Genomic DNA, 19,571 nt, shown 5'->3' on the forward strand with positions numbered 1-19,571 from the left:
CCTCCCCTCAAGTTATCTGCTTCCATTTCACATATGTATACTGGATATTACAACTGTATTCTCCCACCATTATTCATTCATCTGCTTCCCTTCCTTTGACTTCATCCTTCCCCAGTAAGCATTTTAGTAATTGTACCTGTGTAGGATCCAACTTGAAAAAGTCAGAATCTACCTGTTTGGATGAAGGGTTAAGAAACTCACAGATGAACATTTTAATTACTTTTTGATGCACTAATTTTTCAAAATGGCAGTTGAGCGTTTTTTTTTTTCTAAAAATTTCCCGAGAAATTTTAGGGCTATTGTGGAAGAAACATTGACCTTGAATGTACTTTTTACCTGGCAAGAAATAGATCACAAGTAAATTCACTTTAAATGATCCTGAGCGAGCCTTCCTTCCTTCCTTCTTTCCTTCCTTCCTTCCTACCTTCCTTCTACTCTTTTATCCATGTGTCCACGTATCTATGCATCTATCTGTGTATGTATGTATGTATGTATGTATGTATGTATGTATGTATGTATGTATGTATGTATGTATCTCTCTCATCTTACGATCTATTATCTATCCATCTATCATCTATCTATCTATCTGTCTATCTAGTCATGTCTTTAAGGCATGGATAGGGCCCCTAGCTCTGTTCCCTGGGTTTGGAGAGCTCAAGCTAACTGCTCGGCTTTTGGATCGGCCAGGGGGCGCGCGAGGCCCTGGAGCTGTCCGGCAGCTGCGGGCTAAGTTCTCCCGGCACTCCGGGAGCGGGGGAAGCTCTCCAGCATCGTGCCCGGGCAGAGGATCGCCCCAGTGGGGATCCAGGGACACCTCCCCACACGCTACCACGGGTCTGCTCCAGTCTCCCTACTTCCAGCTCCACCGGGGGAGGGCGGTGGGTTAGCGTGCCTGGCAGGGTCCCCGGCGCTCCGGGAGGTTCCAGAACCTGTGGCCCGCATCCTCGGGCTTCGCATCCTTGCCTGGCAGGCGGTCTGCCTAGCTCCGTTTCCCAGCCTGGCCTCCTGCGACTGGGTGGTCCTCGCTCGCACGCTCGCTCTCTTTTTCTCTCTCTCACTGCCTTTCCAGACACGCGCCCCGAAATCCAGGGGCGGGGAGGGAGGTGAGAGCCGAGACCGCCCATCAACTCTGCACCTTGGAATTTAGATCTTGGATCCAGAAAGGGGATTGACGTCGCCGGGTCAGCTGGAGAAGGAAAAGGCAGGGAGGGCGGAGTCGGGGGGGGGTTTCTACGGGGGAGGGAGGGTCCCCGGACCCGGTCGGGAGCTGAGGATCCCGTGCGGGATCCCGGGGCTCGTGCCACCTCCAGGCGGCTCCCCCCCCACCCCCGGCCCCTCCGCCTCAGCCCTCCTCCGGCCCCTCCTCCCCTCCCTCCTCCCGGAGCCGTCTCTGCTCCGCGCGCGTCTCCGTGCTCTCTCCATTGTCTCTGCCCGCCTCACAACAGGTTCGGGCGGCGGGGAGCCCGGCGGGTGCGGTGCGGTGCGGGGCCGCCTCCCTTCCTGGGGAGGGGTCCGTGGGGCGGGTTTGCGCCTCCGCGGCATTGGTTGGGATCCCCGGGCAGGGCCGGGCAGAGCAGGTCCAGGGCGGGTCCGCCCCTCCCCGCCGACCCCTCCCCGGCCGCCCGCCTGCGGGAGGCGGAGATGCGCGGCCCAGGCTCTTAAGTTCCGCACGCTCTCGGGGGCGCGGGGAGGAGGGCTCCCCCTTTCTCTCTAAGGCGATCACCTCGTGTTTTATTTTTCTTCATCCTGAGAATAGCAGGCAGCAGACGAAAAAAACCCACACAGCTTCCCCCGCCCCCCCGCCCAATCGTAAGATCCTCGTCGACGTGGTCGCTTTTTTTTTTCTTCCCATTTTTATTTTTAAAGAGGGAGACGATGGACTGAGCAGATCCGCACCATGGAGCCCCGGGTCTTTCTGAGAACCTTCTGTCTGCTCTTCTGTCTCGGAGCAGGTGAGTGAGCGGCCGCAGGGCGGAGCGGGGTGGGACCGGCCAAGGGAAGGTCCCGGGGCGCCGGTTTCCCCGACCTGAAGCGGGTGCTGAGTGAGGGGCGCGCGCCTGGTTTTGGACGCAGTTTCTCTCCTCTGGGTGCTGCGAAGGTGGGTCACGCCTCTAGCGAGGGTCTGGGGTGGAGATCAGAAGGGAAAACTTTACCCGGAGAGGGGCGTAGAGTGGTCGCAGCACCCCGCGATTTCAGCGTGGCTGGTGGGGGTCTCGGGCATGGCTCTCCGCGGCGGCCGGGACTCCCGGGCAGTGTTCCCGGGACGCGCAGGGCTCCTCGCCCGGTCTCTTCCTGGAGCGCCCCCTTCTTCCCTGTCCTTCAGCTTGCGGGCTCGGTGTGGACCCATCCCTTCAGATCGACGTCCTCGCGGAGTTAGAACTCGGGGAGCCCACGGCCGGAGTGCGCCAGGTCCCGGGGCTGCACAATGGGACCAGAGCCTTTCTCTTTCAAGGTAGGCTCCGCGAGCAGAGTCTGCGGCGCGGCGTGGCGCGGCGTGGCGTGGCGCGGTGCGGTGCGGTGTGGTGCCCTCAGTCCCCAGAGCTGGCCTGGCTACTCGGGCTAACTTTGTCCTGCTGCTTATGGAGGGCCTGGGCAGAGACGCAGGTGTGTGTGTGTGTGTGTGTGTGTGTGTGTGTGTGTGTGTGTGTGTGTGTGTGTGTGTGTCCACACAGGGTCCCATCGCTTTTGGAGTGGGTTTTTTCTTCTCCTCTTTCCCTCCACTCTCTTCCCCCCCTACTTTGTACTTTTGCCAGTTCTAATGGATAGCTCCTTAATTACCGAATAGAAACTCCAATGGCAGATGGTTGATTTTAAGAGTCTGGGGAATAATGAATTATAGCACAAAACGCCTCGTTGGGGTGAAATTGATTTAGGTAAGAAACCAGATAGCTTAATCTTAGTTAAAGACATTGGCCTTGGAAAGTTTCAGGTACAATGGGGCCCTACCGCAGAGAAATATTTTTTCTTTTTAATGAGGGTATGTTGTGGAAAAATTAAGACCGCACAGTATTTTTAACCTACCACCAACACACTCTATGAGGCACGATTCATTATGGAAAAAAATGTTCATTTTTCCTCCCTACCAAATATAAGAAAAGCGAATAATATCCTCTTGAAATTATTTTGGAAGTATTTCAAATAACTGTTAATCCAGAAGCATAACCTCACAATTAATTAGAATTTTGGAACTTTTTTTGGTTTGGAGTCAAATGACTTAGGCTGTGCACAAATGCCTATATATTCAAATGTGTTGCACAGTCCAAAGCAACCCTGATGAAGCAACCCTTTAAAACTGATGTAGCCAAGCTTTAAAAAATGGAATTGGCTGGCAGAGAGGTGCTTTCGTAATGAACTTCTATAAGATAGCCAACCATGTATAGAAAACTAAACTTACAGACGGAGAAGGAGGCAAAATCAAAATGGAATTTGCTGTACTGTGCTTGGGGGACTGAGGCATCTTTCTCCCCTCCTTCATGCCATCCAGAGTTTTCTTTTGCTATTTTGGGGGCCGTGGCTCCCAAAGAAACACAGCTTATAATTTCTAAAGCATTGGTTCTGGAAAACACAAGCATTTCAGCACATCTGCCGCCAAGAAATAGAAATAACATAAACTTGGTTGTTTCTCAAGTGTTGTTCCCTGAGACAGCCAGCGTGTGTCACCATGGACAGCGCCACCAAAGCCCACAGATGGCGGCTGAGGAGGCTGACATGTGTTGCGTTTGCTTAAGACAAGTTTGCACCTGTGACAACTTTGAATGCTGTTTTCCTGTTTTTATAAAAATTGTCATTTTTTTAACATGAGTGCTTTGGGTTGTGACAAATAACATGGTAATATTTATTAAGGTAAAGGTATTTTGTTTTTTAAGAATTGAGGGCTTGGATATTGAATCCTTTGAAAATGACCAAATAGTTATGTCCTGATTTATCAAACAAATAACTGGGAGAAGTTGAATGAAAGTGTTAACAGGATAAGCATTTTTTTTGTTGTTCATTATCTGGTTTTCTATCTCTGATTATTTTGGCACGTTTAAATGGCATTTTGAACTAAATTGTTATTATTATTATTATTTCTATTGCCTCTGACTTTTTCAATCTCTGTGGGACGGAAACAGTTATTTCAGGATGCTAATTGGAGGGACTGCAAAACTTTTCAGTTCCTATGACTTCTAATAAACAATGGGAGTAGAGGGTTCCTACAACTTCAAAGTCTTTTAAAGTTTGATTAGTGTGCTAGCTTCCTTTGTCATGCTTGAGCTGTCACAAGTAGAAACCTACAGGACTAGACATTTAATGTGCGACAATCAGCCAATTAGATAATTGGTAATTAGACAGTATCTAAGAAGTAGTCTCAAAGAGTTAATATCTTTGCCTGGTTAATTAAAAAAGAATGCTTAATATTTATTTCTACTTAAATTTCCAGTTTCTTTAAGATGGACATTTTACTCCAGTCACAGAAAGCAGAAATTCTGTTTATTTATTTATTTTTTAATTGTCCTCAGTAACCAGGCATCCATCAGTGTACATTGGGGAGTTGATTATTTTTGTTTCTGTGTTGGCATCAAGTAAAATGTTTTTTAAAGAAAGAGTAAATACCTCACCAATATGCTTTATGATTTTTTTTTGCCAGTCCTGGGGCTTGAGCTCAGGGCCTGAGCACTGTCTCTGAGCTTCTTTTGCTCAAGGCTAGCATTCTACCACTTGAACCACAGAGCCACTTCTAGCATTTTCTGTTTATGTGGTACTGAGGAATGGAACCAAGGGCTTCATGCATGCTAGGTGCAAGCACTCTACTGCTAAGCCACACTCCCAGCCCTGCTTTATGATTTTTAAGATGTGAAATTTTATTTCCTGCTACACTAAGAACTTAATTTCAAATAATAATTAGTGCATGTATATTTATTATCTGCTGTATTCTCAGGAGGCATATATTATGTGCTAGTGATTATGTGCTAGTGATGGCTCTTGTTTTCCAGTATGGGTTTTAAAGTTGACAAGTGGACCTGTGGCTGTGTTTCCCTGGAAATGTCTGTTCTCTGATATTAGGAGGTGGAAGATTTTGTTAATCACTTTTCATAACTTAAGGTTCCATTGGATTTCATAAGCTTTAGGGAGATTATTAATAGTGTTCAACTGGGAGGGTGATGTTTTTGAATTTAAGATTTCACTTATAGTGAATTGAGTGTGTAAACTTTCATGGCAGGAATAATAGAAAATTACCAAACCTGTGAGATGCTTTCAGATTTCATATGAACCTATCACACAAGTTTCTTTATGCTCTCAGATTTGTCCTGAATAGATAGAAAAGATTATGGGCCCTCAGATTTCTTCTGCAGTAACAAATCTTCTTCCATCTCTTAGCTGTGCAATAAGCTCAACATATACTTATCCAATGAATTTTTTCACTTGTTTAATATTGCTTCTTCCTCCTGTCTGCTTTGTTAACATATGAGATACATGTAATTCAGTATCTTTTTTAAACTGAAGCATTTCTATAAATTATTGGGAAATGCTAAATCTGTTTTTTCGCTTAACATTTTGATATATGTGCATAATAAAAACAAAATAGGAATATACTTCAGTGTCATAACCTTTTTATTATAATACCAACCACAGTATCACAAAAGTGATATTAATTTTGTTGGAACTTAAGTCATAGCTGATTTAGAAGTTTAATAAGATGCCAATTTTTATCCTCTCTTAATAAGTGGCAGCTTTTAATGTGAACCAATTAAATCCGGACTGGGCAAGAATTTGAAATTCATATTACAGAGATCTTTTAGTCATTTCTAACTATTATCTTACTCATAGCCACAAAAATACACTTAATATGCTTTAAACAAAACAGAGGAGTGGATAATGACAATTGAAAACTGTGACAGGTTATAAAGAGTTCTGAACATTCAAGAACTAGCGCAATTATAAATAGAATTCTACCTAGCTTGTGTTACACCCTAGGTAATATTTTCCCAAATAACAATTATAATAAGGTTCCTTTTTAAGGATACATAAGAGAACAGGAATGAGAATATACAGAAAGAAAATTCTAGGGCTTTCTAGCAAAGTTAGGATGATTTCTAAATCTTTGATTTTAAGAATGCATCTCACTAGGTTCCCAAAATAGTTTCATCTGTTGGCCTCAGAAAATTTCTTCTGAAGTGTTCATAGATTTTATAATCTCACTGATCCCCACAAGGGATGCAGATTCAAATCAAAGCTTACTTTTTCCCCGTGACTCAGTAAGTTCAGAATAAACTTTGCAGTTATTTTCAAGAAACTTTAAGATTAAAAGGAGAAAAAAACCTCATTGTTCCCAGGTCTACTGTCCTGTGTTTGAAAATGGGAATGAAATACGGTATTTCGTGTCTAGCCAGGACCTCACGTAGGCAGAGGAGACTTTATTAAGGAGGTATGGGGGGCGGAATGCACACTGGTCTTCAGTGTGACAGTGAGCATCTGTGGACTTAGCCATGTGCATCTTTGGTGCCCCAGAAGAGCAGAGTGACACAGGGATTTGGTGATGGACTGAGAACCCGGTGAGGCCCAGGAGAAATCTCACTAGGTGTGTTACTGTGGTGAAGTTACTCGATTTGAGTTCCGCTTCATACTTGGGCTAGTCAGACTTTTCTTTACTGGGACAAATACCTGACAGAAGCAATGTAAAGGAGGAAGGATAGATTTTGGCTGATGGTTTCAGAGATTTTACTACATGGTTGGCTGGCTCTAATTGCTATTAGGTTGGTGGCAAGACAGAAACACCATGTGGGGAATGGAAAGGCAGAAGAAAGGGCTTCGTCTTGTGGCTCAGGGAAGGATAGGCAGGAGGGCCAGGACTTCCTTCCTGCCACTCACTTGCTCCAAATGAGTTCTCACCATCTCTGAATGGTTTATTTAACTTTGCTTATTTTTTATTTTGGTGTTGGTCCAAGAGGGCTTGAACTCAGGGCCTGGACATCGTCCATGACCTTTTTTAATTTTTAAAAATTTTTCTTATTTATTGTCAAAGTGATGTACAGAGAGGTTACAGTTTCATATGTTACACCTTGGGTACATTTCTTGTACTGTTTGTTACCACCTCCCTCATGAGCTTTTTTGCTCAAGGCTAGTGCTCTAGGACTTGTGCCACACCTCCACTTCCCCCTTTTTGGCAGTTTGGAGATAAGAATCTCAAGGACTTTCCTGTCCTGGCTGGCCTTGCACCCTGCTGCACAGATCTCAGCCTCCCGAGTAGCTAGGTTCTATTTAACTTTTGAATCCTTCAATGGATTAAACTTAATTAGGTCAGAGCCCTAAAATTATGCCTTGAAATTTCTTTAAAGACACATCCAGTGGTGTGTTTTACTAATCTTCTCAATCCAATCAAGTTGACAGTCAACTATTTCAGCAGAGACCAGGAATATAGATGGAACTGGCCAAGAAGTGAGAGTGGAAGAATATGTCTTTTTAATGTAGTGGATCTCCATGACTGGAGAGACCCACCAGGTTCTTAAGTCTATTGTAGTAGTGAAAACATTGCTTGAGTCATCGAGAAAATGAAATTTTAATGATTGTTGGGTTTAAATATTCTGCTAGCAAGAAATAGGCTGATAAAAGTACTCAGAGGAAGGTAGGCATGGTGCCCAATGCAGATAATCCCAACACTTAGGAGGCTGAGGCAAGAGGATTGTGATCTTGGGGCTAAGGTTGTGGTGCATAGAAAATAGGAGGCCATACGGGGCTATAAAATTAGCCCCTATCTTAAAAAAAAAAGAAAATAGATTCAACTGTAGACATGAGAAAACTTTCTTGAAAAAACCAAGTTTGACTCCAAGGACAGAACTCAGCAGAATCTTAGAGGACTATTCCTTGACTTTGTGACCAAGTGGAGTTTGCTTGATGGGGAGGTCAAAGATTTCGTAGGTCTGGTAATCATTTTTTTTTCTTCCCTTTTACTGTCTTTTTTGGTGGGAATATTTATAACTACTATTCTTTATCTGTCTCAGCATTGTTTCTCATATTTCATTGTATCTTGGGAGCAGATAACTTTTTTCATGCATTTCAGAGGTTCATAGATAGGGGAGAAATTGGAGCCTCAGATTAAGTTATACCCAGAGCCTCACTTATACCTGATTAAGATGATTAAGATAAAAGAGATTGGAAACTGTCACTTTTTGTTTTTAATATCATCTGTTAAAATGACAAAATGGATACACATTCATCAGGTAAAACATGATGTTTTCAAGGATGTGTAAGTTGGGGCTGGGGATATAGCCTAGTGGCAAGAGTGCCTGCCTCATATACACGAGGCCCTAGGTTCGATTCCCCAGCACCACATATACAGAAAACGGCCAGAAGCGGCGCTGTGGCTCAAGTGGCAGAGTGCTAGCCTTGAGCGGGAAGAAGCCAGGGACAGTGCTCAGGCCCTGAGTCCAAGGCCCAGGACTGGCCAAAAAAAAAAAAAAAAAAAAAAAAAAAGGATGTGTAAGTTGTGGAAGGGCCAAATCATAGCTGGTTAATATATTCATTTCTTCACATATCCATATCAGGTGATAAGAATACTTAACTTTTATGATATGAATGATTGTTATTAACTCAAACTCTATTCACCATGTTGGACAGTAGACCTCTTGTATTCCTCTAACTGAACATTTTATCTCGGACCAGTGCTTCCTCAGCAGTCTTGTCTTACCCCAAGCTCCTTGTATCCACCATCCTGCTTTCTGATTGGACGAATTTAACATTTTTAGGCTTCAAGTGTAAGTGTTGTCATGAGGTAGTTATCTTTCTGGGCCTGCCTAATTTGGCATGCTGTTTTCCACACCTTCACACCTGGATTTCCTTCTGGATGTTTCTGTGTGTATACTTACCACATTTTCTTCTTCATTCATCTGTGGATGGACATTTAGACTGATTCCAAATAATTCTTCAGTATGTCTAGGAGACCATGTATTTCTTTGACTTACTAATCTTATTTCCTTTGAATGTGTGTGTGTGTGTGTGTGTGTGTGTGTGTGCAATTACTGGATTATATGGTAATTATATATATATATATATGTTTTTTGTTTATTTATTTATTTTTTGATGCTGCTCCTGGGGCTTGAATTTAGGGCCCGGACACTATCTCTGAGCTTCTTAGCTCAGGGCTGACGTTCTACCACTGGAGCCACAGGTCCACTTCTGCCTTTTTGAGTGGATAATTGGAGATTAGAGTCTCATAGGCTTTCCTGCCTAGCCTGGCTTCGAACTATGATCTGATTCACAGAGTAGCTGATTCCTGAGTAGCTAAGATTATAAGTTGTAAGCCACCATTGCCTGGCTATTGAACCATATTTGAATCTTTATTTTTGCCTAGGTCCTACTTGGTCATGATGAATGATCCTGTTAGTGTTCTGTTGAATTTGTCTTATTAGTATTTTGTTGAAGATTTTTCCATTTTCATTTATCAGGGATGTGTGTGTGTGTGTGTGTGCGTGTGTGTGTGTGTGTATTTTTTTTCTCTGGCAATGGTATCAAGATAACACTGGCCTTGTAAAGTGAGTTTGGAAGCCCTCCTTTCTTTGATTTTTTTTTTTTAGAAGAGTTTGAGAAGGATTGATATTGATTCTTTTTAAAGTGTTTGATAGAATCCACTCATGAAACCAGCAATTCTTGAGCAGGAAGCTATTTATTATTGATTTGATCTCTTCATTTGTTCAGATTTTCTATTTTTTATGATTCAGTCTTGGTAGGCTATATGTATCTAGGAATTTATGTGTCTTTTCTAGATTATCCAGTTTGTTGGTATGTAGCATTCTCTTCTGTAGTTTTGAGTATCAATTGCTATGTCTTTTTCATTTCTGATTGTATTCACTTGAGTCCTGTCTCATTTTTTTAGCTTAATCAAAGTTACATCAATGTTGTTCACTATTTATTTCAGCAGTACTGGGGTTTTGAACTTAAGGCCTCTTATTTGCTAAGCAGGTACTCTACCAATTGAGCCACTCTGCCTATTTTTGCATGGGTTACAATATTATTTAAAATGTAATTTTATTGTTATCATTAAGGTATTGTAAGAGGGGTTACAATTTCATAAGTCAGGTAATGAGTACATTTCTTGTTTTTGACAATATCACCTCCTCCCTTTGTTTATCCATAGTGTTCTATCCCATCTCTGCCCATAAGTTACAGAGTTCATTTTCTACATAGTGTATACTGAGTACCATGACTGCATTTGTTCACTCTTCCACTCTCCCATTCTGTGCCCCCTTTTCGTGTTGCCCCTCCCTCCCCAAAACCGAAAGCAAAAATAAACACTACCACCACACCCACAATGATAACAACCCCCCTCCCTCCATATTTCCGTTTCTTAGAATTTGTTTTGATAAATAGTACTTTTTTTTTTTTTTTTGGCCAGTCCTGGGCCTTGGACTCAGGGCCTGAGCACTGTCCCTGGCTTCCTTTTGCTCAAGGCTAGCACTCTGCCACTTGAGCCACAGCGCCACTTCTGGCCATTTTCTGTATATGTGGTGCTGGGGAAATCGAACCCAGGGCCTCATGTATATGAAGCAAGCTCTCTTGCCACTAGGCCATATCCCCAGCCCCTGATAAATAGTACTTTAAATGTTCAGAGGAGTCATGCCTTTGGGCTCCTCTCCTGAGGGTATCCTCCTTTAGCCTCTGTGTGCACGAGTATGCTTAGAGCCCTAGATAGGCTCTCACATCTAGTTTGCATGGGTTATTCTTGAGAGAGGCTCTTGTTTTATGCCCAGGCCATCTGGGACTACATTCCTCTTATTTGTGCTTTTTTGTTGATAGGATAACAGGCACATTCTTCTATACCCAACCATTTTTGAGATGGAATCTCATGAACTTTAATGTGTAGGCTGGACTTGAGCCATCATCTGCCTCTGTCTCTTACTTAGCTAGGATTACAGTTCTGAGCTACCAAGCCTGGCTTTGTTTTATCTTTACCACAACTCCCCCACTTTCAACTCTTGCTGTGGTTTATCTCTGGAGTTGTTTTACTGTCCTCTATTTTATTTATTTGTTCTCTAATCTTTATTACTTCATTCCTTATACTAACTTTGGGCTTTGTTGCTTTTCTAGTCTGTAAAGTACAACATTAGGCTATTGGCTTGAGATTTTTATTTTTATGTTTTACATTTTTAAATTATCTGAGACCAAGAGATGTATGAAAAATAGAAATTTACTTCTTACCATCTAGAGCCTAGGAAGTGTAATGTCAAGGCAGCAGCTCATTCTGGGTGTGATAATGGCTGTTTCTCATGGGCAGTGTATATCTAATGTATTTTTACATGGCAAGGGACACAGTGTCTCGGGTATACCCTTGAGTATTTTCATAACAACATTCATTCTGTACCTGAAGGTTGAACGCTCAGGCATCACTTTTCTGAAGCCCCCTCTTTACACTGTTCACACTAGGCACATGGGTTTTGGAGGGACACATATTTAAACCATAACAATAGTGTTGTGGTTGGAAAAGATCCTTGATACAATCTGAATCTTGTAACATTGGTTGTAACAAGTGATCTTTTCTGGAATGGACAAGCTTCCATGAGGGATTTATGAGAATCATTAGATACCAGGTTCTGTATATATCTGTGATTTTTTTTCCAACTTTATGTATAGTTTAAGTCCAATGTTTCCTTCTTGATTTTCTCCGCTCATTGCTGAAATTCAGTTATTGAAGTCCCATACTGTTATTGTTTTGCTGAATTTTCTTCCTTTAGATCTATTATTATTTGCTGCATTTATTTAATTGCTCTGCATTGGGTATGTTTATATTTACAGTTATATCCTGTTGCTTAATTGATCCATTTAATATTACATAATGACCTTTATTCCCTTTATAGTTTTTAAATTTAAGTATGGCTACTGCCCTTCTCTTTGTTTTTCATTTGCATGGAAGGTATTTTCCCATACCTTCATGTACAGTCTGTGTATGTTTAGAGGCAAAGTGAGCCTTTTATAAGCAAGATATATTTGAGTATATATTTGATATATTTCTTTTTTGACTAAAAATGAGTCAGCTACTCTTGTTTTTTGAGTGGAGAATTTAATCCATTTGCACTAACCTATAGTTTAGGGATTACAGAGATTATTTTGTTATTTTCTGCTTATTTCCTTTACTATTCTAGTCTTCCTCTGAGATTAGGTTATTTTTCTCTAATTTTCTTTCACTCTTTACTTTTGCTTTCTATGTATCTATCATAGGTTTTTGTTTTGTACTTCACATGAGGTTTACACAAAGCAGTTAAAGGGGATAATAAGTTAAATTTGATCACATAAGAAGTCTACAATTTAACTACCCCTTATGACATTTTATATTTTTACTGTCATAGTTCCCATCTGTTTCAGATGATTGTACAGATAATTGTACAGATAATTGTAGTTTTTATTATTTTTAGTGGTTTTGTCTTTGTCCTTTGCACAAAAGATGTGATTTTTGCAACACCATAACAGTATTTGAAACATACAAATTCAAGTATTCTGAATTTGACTTTGTGCTTACTTTTATTTATTTTTAATGCTGGTCCTAGTGACTGAACTCAGGGACACCAAGGTCCCTGTCCCTAACTTTTTTTTTTCTTTTTGTCTCTGAGTTTCTTTAGCTCAAGGCTAGCAATCTACCACTTGAGCCACAGTTCTATTTCCAGATAAGATCCCATAGGCTTTCCTGCTCTGGCTGACTGCAAATGGTGATCCTTAGATTCCAGCCCCATGAGTAGCTAAGGTTACCGGCCGGAGCCACCAGGACCCTGCTAACTTTGTGCTTACTTTTATAATGAGTTTATTTTTTTTCTTTTATGTTACTCACTAGCATGATTCAACTGACAAAACTCTCTTTAGCATTTCTCATAAGGCCTGTGTGCTGAATTTTCTGTTGGCTTTATTAAATCTTCTTTTATATATGATCCTTCCCTTTTCTTTTCCCATTCCCCCTTTCCCTTTCCCCTTCCCCTTCCCTTCCCCTTCCTTCCTTCCTCTCTCTCTCTCTCTGTGTGTGTGTGTGTGTGTGTGTGTGTGTGTGTGTGTGTGTGTTTTCTTAATGCTATGATTCCCTCTTGGTGTTAGGCCTTTTTTGTTTGTTTGTTTGGTGATGTGATGAAAAAATGCCTGAGACATATTATCTTCAAGGAAGAAAGGTTTCCTTTGGCTCCAGGGTTCATGGGTTTCAGCTTGTGGTTGGCTGGCTCCGTGGCCTGTGGTGTGTGGGCGCTACTGACTGGGACCTTGAAGGCCTGTCCTCTGCTGATTTCTGTGACAGGGAATCTGAGGCAAATTGAGTTCTCACTTTCCATTCTTTCTATGCAGAGCAGAGAATGTCTTCTATGCCGTGTTGCCCTAGGTGGGGAGAAGAATGACATGGGAAAATATAAAACTGCCTTTCTACCCTTTTTCCCCATGCCTTTTGAAAAAAAAAATTAAATTTCTGTACTGTCTCCAGGTGTTGTAATCTCCCATCTGGTTTACTTAGCTCTTATGATGGTATTTTCATGTTTGACTAGCTTTTCAAATTCATGTTTGATGTTTTCCCCAGGGGTGTCACTTACACGTCCTAGCCTGCCATCTTGCTCCTGGAAGTTTTGGACTGACAGCCATTAAGCGGATTCAATATTGGAATAATTTTAGTCAATACTCTAGTGAGTTGAGATTTGGAATAGTACAAATGCATCTGCATGTCAGATGGATGTGTATTTTTGGCCTGTGACAGGCTGGATGATAACCGTCCAATGTGCAGAATCCGTGACTATTACATTACATGACAAAAGGGGATTTACGTTTGATGATGAAATAAAGGTTGTGAAACAGCTAGTCATTGATATTTTATTTATTTATTTATTTATTTATTTATTTATTTATTTATTTATTTATTTTGGCCAGTCCTGGGCCTTGGACTCAGGGCCTGAGCACCATCCCTGGCTTCTTCCCGCTGAAGGCTAGCACTCTGCCACCTGAGCCACAGCGCCCCTTCTGGCTGTTTTCCATATATGTGGTGCTGGGAAATCGAACCGAGAGCTTCATGTGTAGGAGGCAAGCACTCTTGCCACTAGGCCATATTCCCAGCCCCGTCATTGATATTTAAAATAAAGGATTATTGTATATTATCTGGTGTGATTATATGGTGGGCCTCACCATGTCAGAAAGATCTTTTGAACATGGAAGGAGGAGGTATTGACTAGTGCTAGTGTGATTCACTGTGAGACTTGACTGGGCAGTGCTGGCTGAGGTTGGAAGGCAGACTTGAGCCAAGGAATGTAGGCAGCCTCTAGAAGCTGTAAAATCAATTTTCCCTCAGAGGCTGCAGAAAGACCACAGCCCTATGAGACTTTATCAGTACCTTCATTTTAGCCAAGTGAGACCCATTTTGAACTACTGACCTGCAAATCTGTAAATAATAAATTGGTATTGATTTTGCTACCAAGGGTGTAGTAAACAGGAAGCTCATATACTTGGACATTGCTATTCATTTGTTTTATAACTTAATTAAAGTGTGTGTGTGTGTGTGTGCATACATGCGTGTGTGCGCTAGTAACAGCATTTGGACTCAGGATCTTGTGCTCTAGCTTTCTTGTTCAAGTTGGTGCTCTACCATTTGAGCCACCCTTCTAGCTTTCTAGTTATTTTGGAGATAAGTCTGATAGATTTTTTTTTTTTTGGATAAGGCTGCATTTGAAACTTGGTCTTCCAGATCTCACCCTCGTGAGTAGTTAGGATTACAGACGAGAGTCATCAGCATCTGACTACCCTTCTTTTGAGCCCTCCCTCAACTCACAACTGCGTATCAGATTGAGTTTGTAGGGAAACTGGAAACTTGGTCTTTACAGTTAAAATTGTTCATCATTTGCAGCTTAAACTAATTTTTAAAATATGTAAACTCAGAGTCTTCATAGTAGATGCAATCTTAATGAAATTGTGTCTAACAATAAAGTTGAGTGTCAGGTTATATTCTTTTTCCAAAAATACCTTTCTCCTTCCAAACGTTAATTGAGGAAGAAAGATTAGATGGGGGAATGTGAGAAAGCATGACTGTTTTGACAATGGAATAGACAGAACTTAGTATATTGTTTGGCACCAAGTGAGTGGGTTGCCAACATTAATGATAAGGATAATTATAATTGACTTCTCCCATGAACAATGCCCAGGATATTGGAGGAATACCAACTGGGTTTGAACTGGGAGGAATTGGAGCCATCTTGATAAGCTCTGGCCAGTGGGCAAGTTTGAATTTCATGATTGAAGTATACTCTGTAGAGTAGCTGAAGCAAAGACTCTGCCTTTCTCTAGAGTTATTCTACCTTGCACTGGCTCATTGTCTCCATGTCTTCATGAATCCGTTCTTGCCATCACCTACTCTTTCTCCCATTCTTGTTATTATCTACCTATAATTCAATATCTGATTGGGTACTAATGACTAATGTAAGGGTTAGATATTAAAGTCTTATGGTGTGATATATCTCCCCCTCCTCCCCCTGATTTTTTTTTTTTTTTTTTGCTGGTTAATGAGGCTATTGCTTTGTTTTTTTCACTCAAGTCTGGTATTCTACCACTTGAACCACTGTTCTACTTCTGAACCACCAGTACTTGGCTTTGGTAGTTTATCTTGAAGAATGACTAGAAACCATAAAAATCAATATTGCCAGGCACCAGTGGCTCACACCTGAAGTCCTATATACTCAGGATGCTTAGATCTGAGGGTCTTGGTTTGAAGCCTTTCTGGCAGGAAAAGTCCATGAGATTCTTATTTCCAATAAACCCTTTGGGGAAAACCTGGAAGTGGAGCTGTGGCTCAAGTGGTAGAACACCAGCCTTGTGTGAAGCCCTAGGACTGGAAAAAAAACCATAGCATCTTCATTTATATTTGAAAAAAAGTTCTAAGAAGGAACATTTAAGTTCCAAGCATCTCATTCTGAGAAGCATCCATGGAGTCATGTCTGTGCTCTGTTGTTTCTACTGAGGGCTCTCTTGACCCCCCCTTTTTTTTTTTTTGGTTGGTCACGGGACTTGAACTCTGGGCCTGTGTGTTGTCCCTGAGCTTTTCAGCTCAAGGCTAACACTCTACTACTTGTGCCACAGTGCTACTTCTGGTTTTCTGGTGGTTAATTGGAGATAAGTGTCTCATGGGCTTGACTTTCCTGTCCAGGCTGGCTTTGAACCATGATCTTCAGATCTCAGTCTCCTGAATAGCTGGGATTGCAGGCATGAGCCACCAGTGCCCGGCTCTCTTGACCCTTGAATATAAAAAAATTAGCCTGCTTTGAAGAACTCTCCATTTGGGTCAGATTTATTTATTATTTTTGAGAGGTCCAATCTTGGAGTCTTTATTGGAAAGCCAGTGACCGCAGGCAGACTCTTGTCACAAAGACCTGCAGCCCACAAATACACTTAACACTGTTAGGAAACAGGCCAGAGAGGAAGGAGAGAACAAAAAAAGTACCAACAAATGAGTTCAGCTCCATGGAAAGCCAAAGTGGCATGCCATGGTGACTGGAGAAGAGCCAGGACAAAGGAGACAGGACACAGGAGATCGGACACAGGATGCAGGACACAGGATGCAGGTCACAGGGAACAGGACGCAGGACACAGGAGACAGGACATGGGAGACAGGACACAGGAGACAGGAGACGGGATGCAGGAGACAGGACACAGGACACAGGAGACAGGACACAGAAGACAGGAGACAGAACACAGGACACAGGAGACAGGACACAGAACACAGGACACAGGAGACAGGACACAGAAGACCGGACACAGGAGACAGGAAACAGGACACAGGACATAAGAGACAGGACACAGGACACGGACACTGGACACAGGATACTGTACACAGGAGACTGGACACAGGACACAGGAGACAAACAGACACATGGCATGATATCCAGAATTTTATTTTACATTTAAAAATTTATCTTGTTATCTTAGATTATTACTTGTTCCTTTGGAAATTAGTTCTTTGAACACTTCATTTGCTTTTCTTGACTAAATAAATTTTCATTGTTGGTAGATCTCAGCTTGTAGTTGCTATTGAAGAGGTAGCTGCTTGTTTTATGTGGAAATACTTTGTGAGCTTTTTACTAGTAGGTATTTTTGTTATAATGACGCTTGCTTTACTATGTAGGCAGATATTTGTAAAGACTCAGCTGTTGGCTACTGGAGGAAGATTAGGCAAGAAAAGATTAGGTGAGAAAAAGAAAATGCAGACTATAGCATCCCCTTGTCCATTTGTTTGGCTTTCTGCTGGGAGCTGGGCACGTGGATATGTATTTTCTCAGTTATTATTGAGGGTACATCTGCTGTAAGTTTTCATCCTGGTATGGAAGGCCGAGATAAGCACCTGTCTATTCTGCAAAGGGAAGATAGAGGAGGACAATAAATCACTTCCCTAAAAACTCATGTTGGCCAGATGCCTGTGGCTCACGCTTATAATTCCAGCTGCTCAGGAGGCTGAGCTCTGAGAATCACAGTTTTAAGACAGGCTGGGCAGGAAAGTCCATGGGACTCTTATCTTCAATTATGTACCAAAAAAGGAAAAGTGGAACTGTGACTCAAATGGTAAAGTGATAGATTGAGCAAAAAAAATCTCAGAGACAGTGCTTAGACCCTGAGTTCAAGCAGGACTGGCATACACACACACACACACACACACACACACACACACACACACACACACACACACACACACACTGATCACATTGAACTAGTGTCAACAAAGGAAATAAATGATAGAGGTGATCTGAGTTCATATTAATTTATAATAATTGTTAGGAGCTAGAGAGGCTAGGCTCTGGTCTTTATTCTTTTATTGTGTGAACTTGATTTTATCACTGTTTTTGTTGTCTGTCTCCCCCTGCTACGAAGTCAGCTCCATAGGGGCAGGGAATTTTGAATGCTTTAGTTACTAGCCTGTATCCAAAATGTTTTTAACAAGAGCTCCATAAATATCTATCAGATGAGTATATTCTCGGTGCTTTGATCTCTTTGGGGTTCTTCCTTGTTCTTTATGGTAGCCTCCTAACCTGCCACAAGGGCTCACATAACATGCTCAGGAAGCCATCAGTGAGTAAACACTTGTCCTATTAAATGGAATCCATTTATTCGTAGTAAGTTGGGATTTTTCTGGTGACATTATGTGTGTTATGTTTTATGATTATGCAGCTTGAAAGGAGATTGAAGAGACTTTCTATTAAATCCAAATATTTTCTTCTCTAGTAATAAGATTGGTAGACATGTAACAAAGGTATTTCTTTATATTTAGTTCTTGGAATTATCCCGAGGGTCTCTTCTCTAACCTGCTGTGAAGTAGGCAGCATGCTGAAGAACTTGGACATTCTGAACACTTCTGTGTGTGTGTGTGTGTGTGTGTGTGCGTGCACGCATGTACACGTGTATGTGTGCACGCTAAGCCTGGGGCTTGAATTCAGGGCTTGGGTGCCCATCTCTGAGCTTTATTGCTCAAGGTTAACACTCTACCCCTTGAGCCACAGCTCTAGCTTCTGTCTTTTTGGTGGTTAATTGGAGATAAGAGTCTGATAGACTTTCCTTTGTCTGGCTTTGAACTGTGATCCTCAGATCTCAGCCTGCTCAGTAACTAGGATTGCAAGCCTGAGCCACCACTGCCTAGCTTTTCTTATTTTGGAAATATGACTACTATAAATTTACTAGAATTAAAAAAATCCTTTTTGTAAAATTATCTTTAAATGGTTGTACAGAGGGGCTGCAATTCAACATGCCAGCTTAATGAAAGTACAATGTATCTTGATCAATGTCTACTCTTTCACCACTCATCTCTATCTCTCCCAAACCCACCCATTCCCTCAATTTTCCTAATTTCATTTTCATGTATATACATTGAATATTCTGACTGCAGTCTCCCGTTTCTCTTTTCATATTCACCCTTATAACTTTCATACTACTACTGGCACTGATGTAGAAGATGAAAGTAGGATCTATATAGTTTGAGTCAGATTTTGTCAGTTTAATGAAAATGCTTTCAACAAAATTAAATGGACTGTTTTGAAGAATATCCATCCACCTACCCATTAAACATGCTTCTAATATATTCAAGTAGAGATTAAATGAACAGGGAAAAATCTTTCAGTGGGATATTGGATGGGAGTTAGAACAAATCATTTGCAAGCTTACTTGAGATGCAACTGAAAGTAATTTATTTTTCTCTTCTCATTTAATTAACTATTTTATTGTAACCTTTGATATCAAGAATACTCTATTTTTTATCTATCTGATAATCCTTAATATTGTCTCCAAAGTAGTTCCCTCCTCAAAAGTATCTGGCACTCTGAAGTTTGCTATTAAGAAATACCCTGTTCTTTGTTACTCTGCTATGTATTGTGTGTCTGTTTTTATAAATATTTGTTTCCAATGGCAGTGCCACTTTACTGCCTCATGCACTGATGTTCTAGCATTTAATCTAACAGAACTGGAGAAATGTTTAGAAGTTTTAATTCTGAGTCTAATTTTGTATTCATACAATTGAACACGTTGTGCTGTAGGGCCATTAAATGTCCCAGAAAAAGTGCCAAATAGATTATTTCAGAGTGGAACATAACCTGTATTTTTAGAATTTGTTTAAATTT

The 19,571-nt window shown here is 41.5% G+C and overlaps 1 protein-coding gene across 1 annotated transcript in view; it reads left to right on the forward strand.

Moving 5' to 3' along the window:
- Nucleotides 1–1,870: 1,870 nt before the first annotated feature.
- The window catches only part of Nell2 (neural EGFL like 2), a 328,665-nt gene continuing 310,964 nt past the window's right edge, over nucleotides 1,871–19,571 (forward strand). Inside the window, exons 1-2 of the mRNA XM_048350874.1 lie at nucleotides 1,871–1,952; nucleotides 2,324–2,452. Of these exons, the coding sequence (XP_048206831.1) occupies nucleotides 1,898–1,952; nucleotides 2,324–2,452 (184 nt within the window). The 5' untranslated portion in view covers nucleotides 1,871–1,897. The remainder of the gene's footprint in view (nucleotides 1,953–2,323; nucleotides 2,453–19,571) is intronic.

This window comes from Perognathus longimembris, chromosome 1 (assembly GCF_023159225.1).
Source record: "Perognathus longimembris pacificus isolate PPM17 chromosome 1, ASM2315922v1, whole genome shotgun sequence".
NCBI lineage: Eukaryota > Metazoa > Chordata > Mammalia > Rodentia > Heteromyidae > Perognathus > Perognathus longimembris.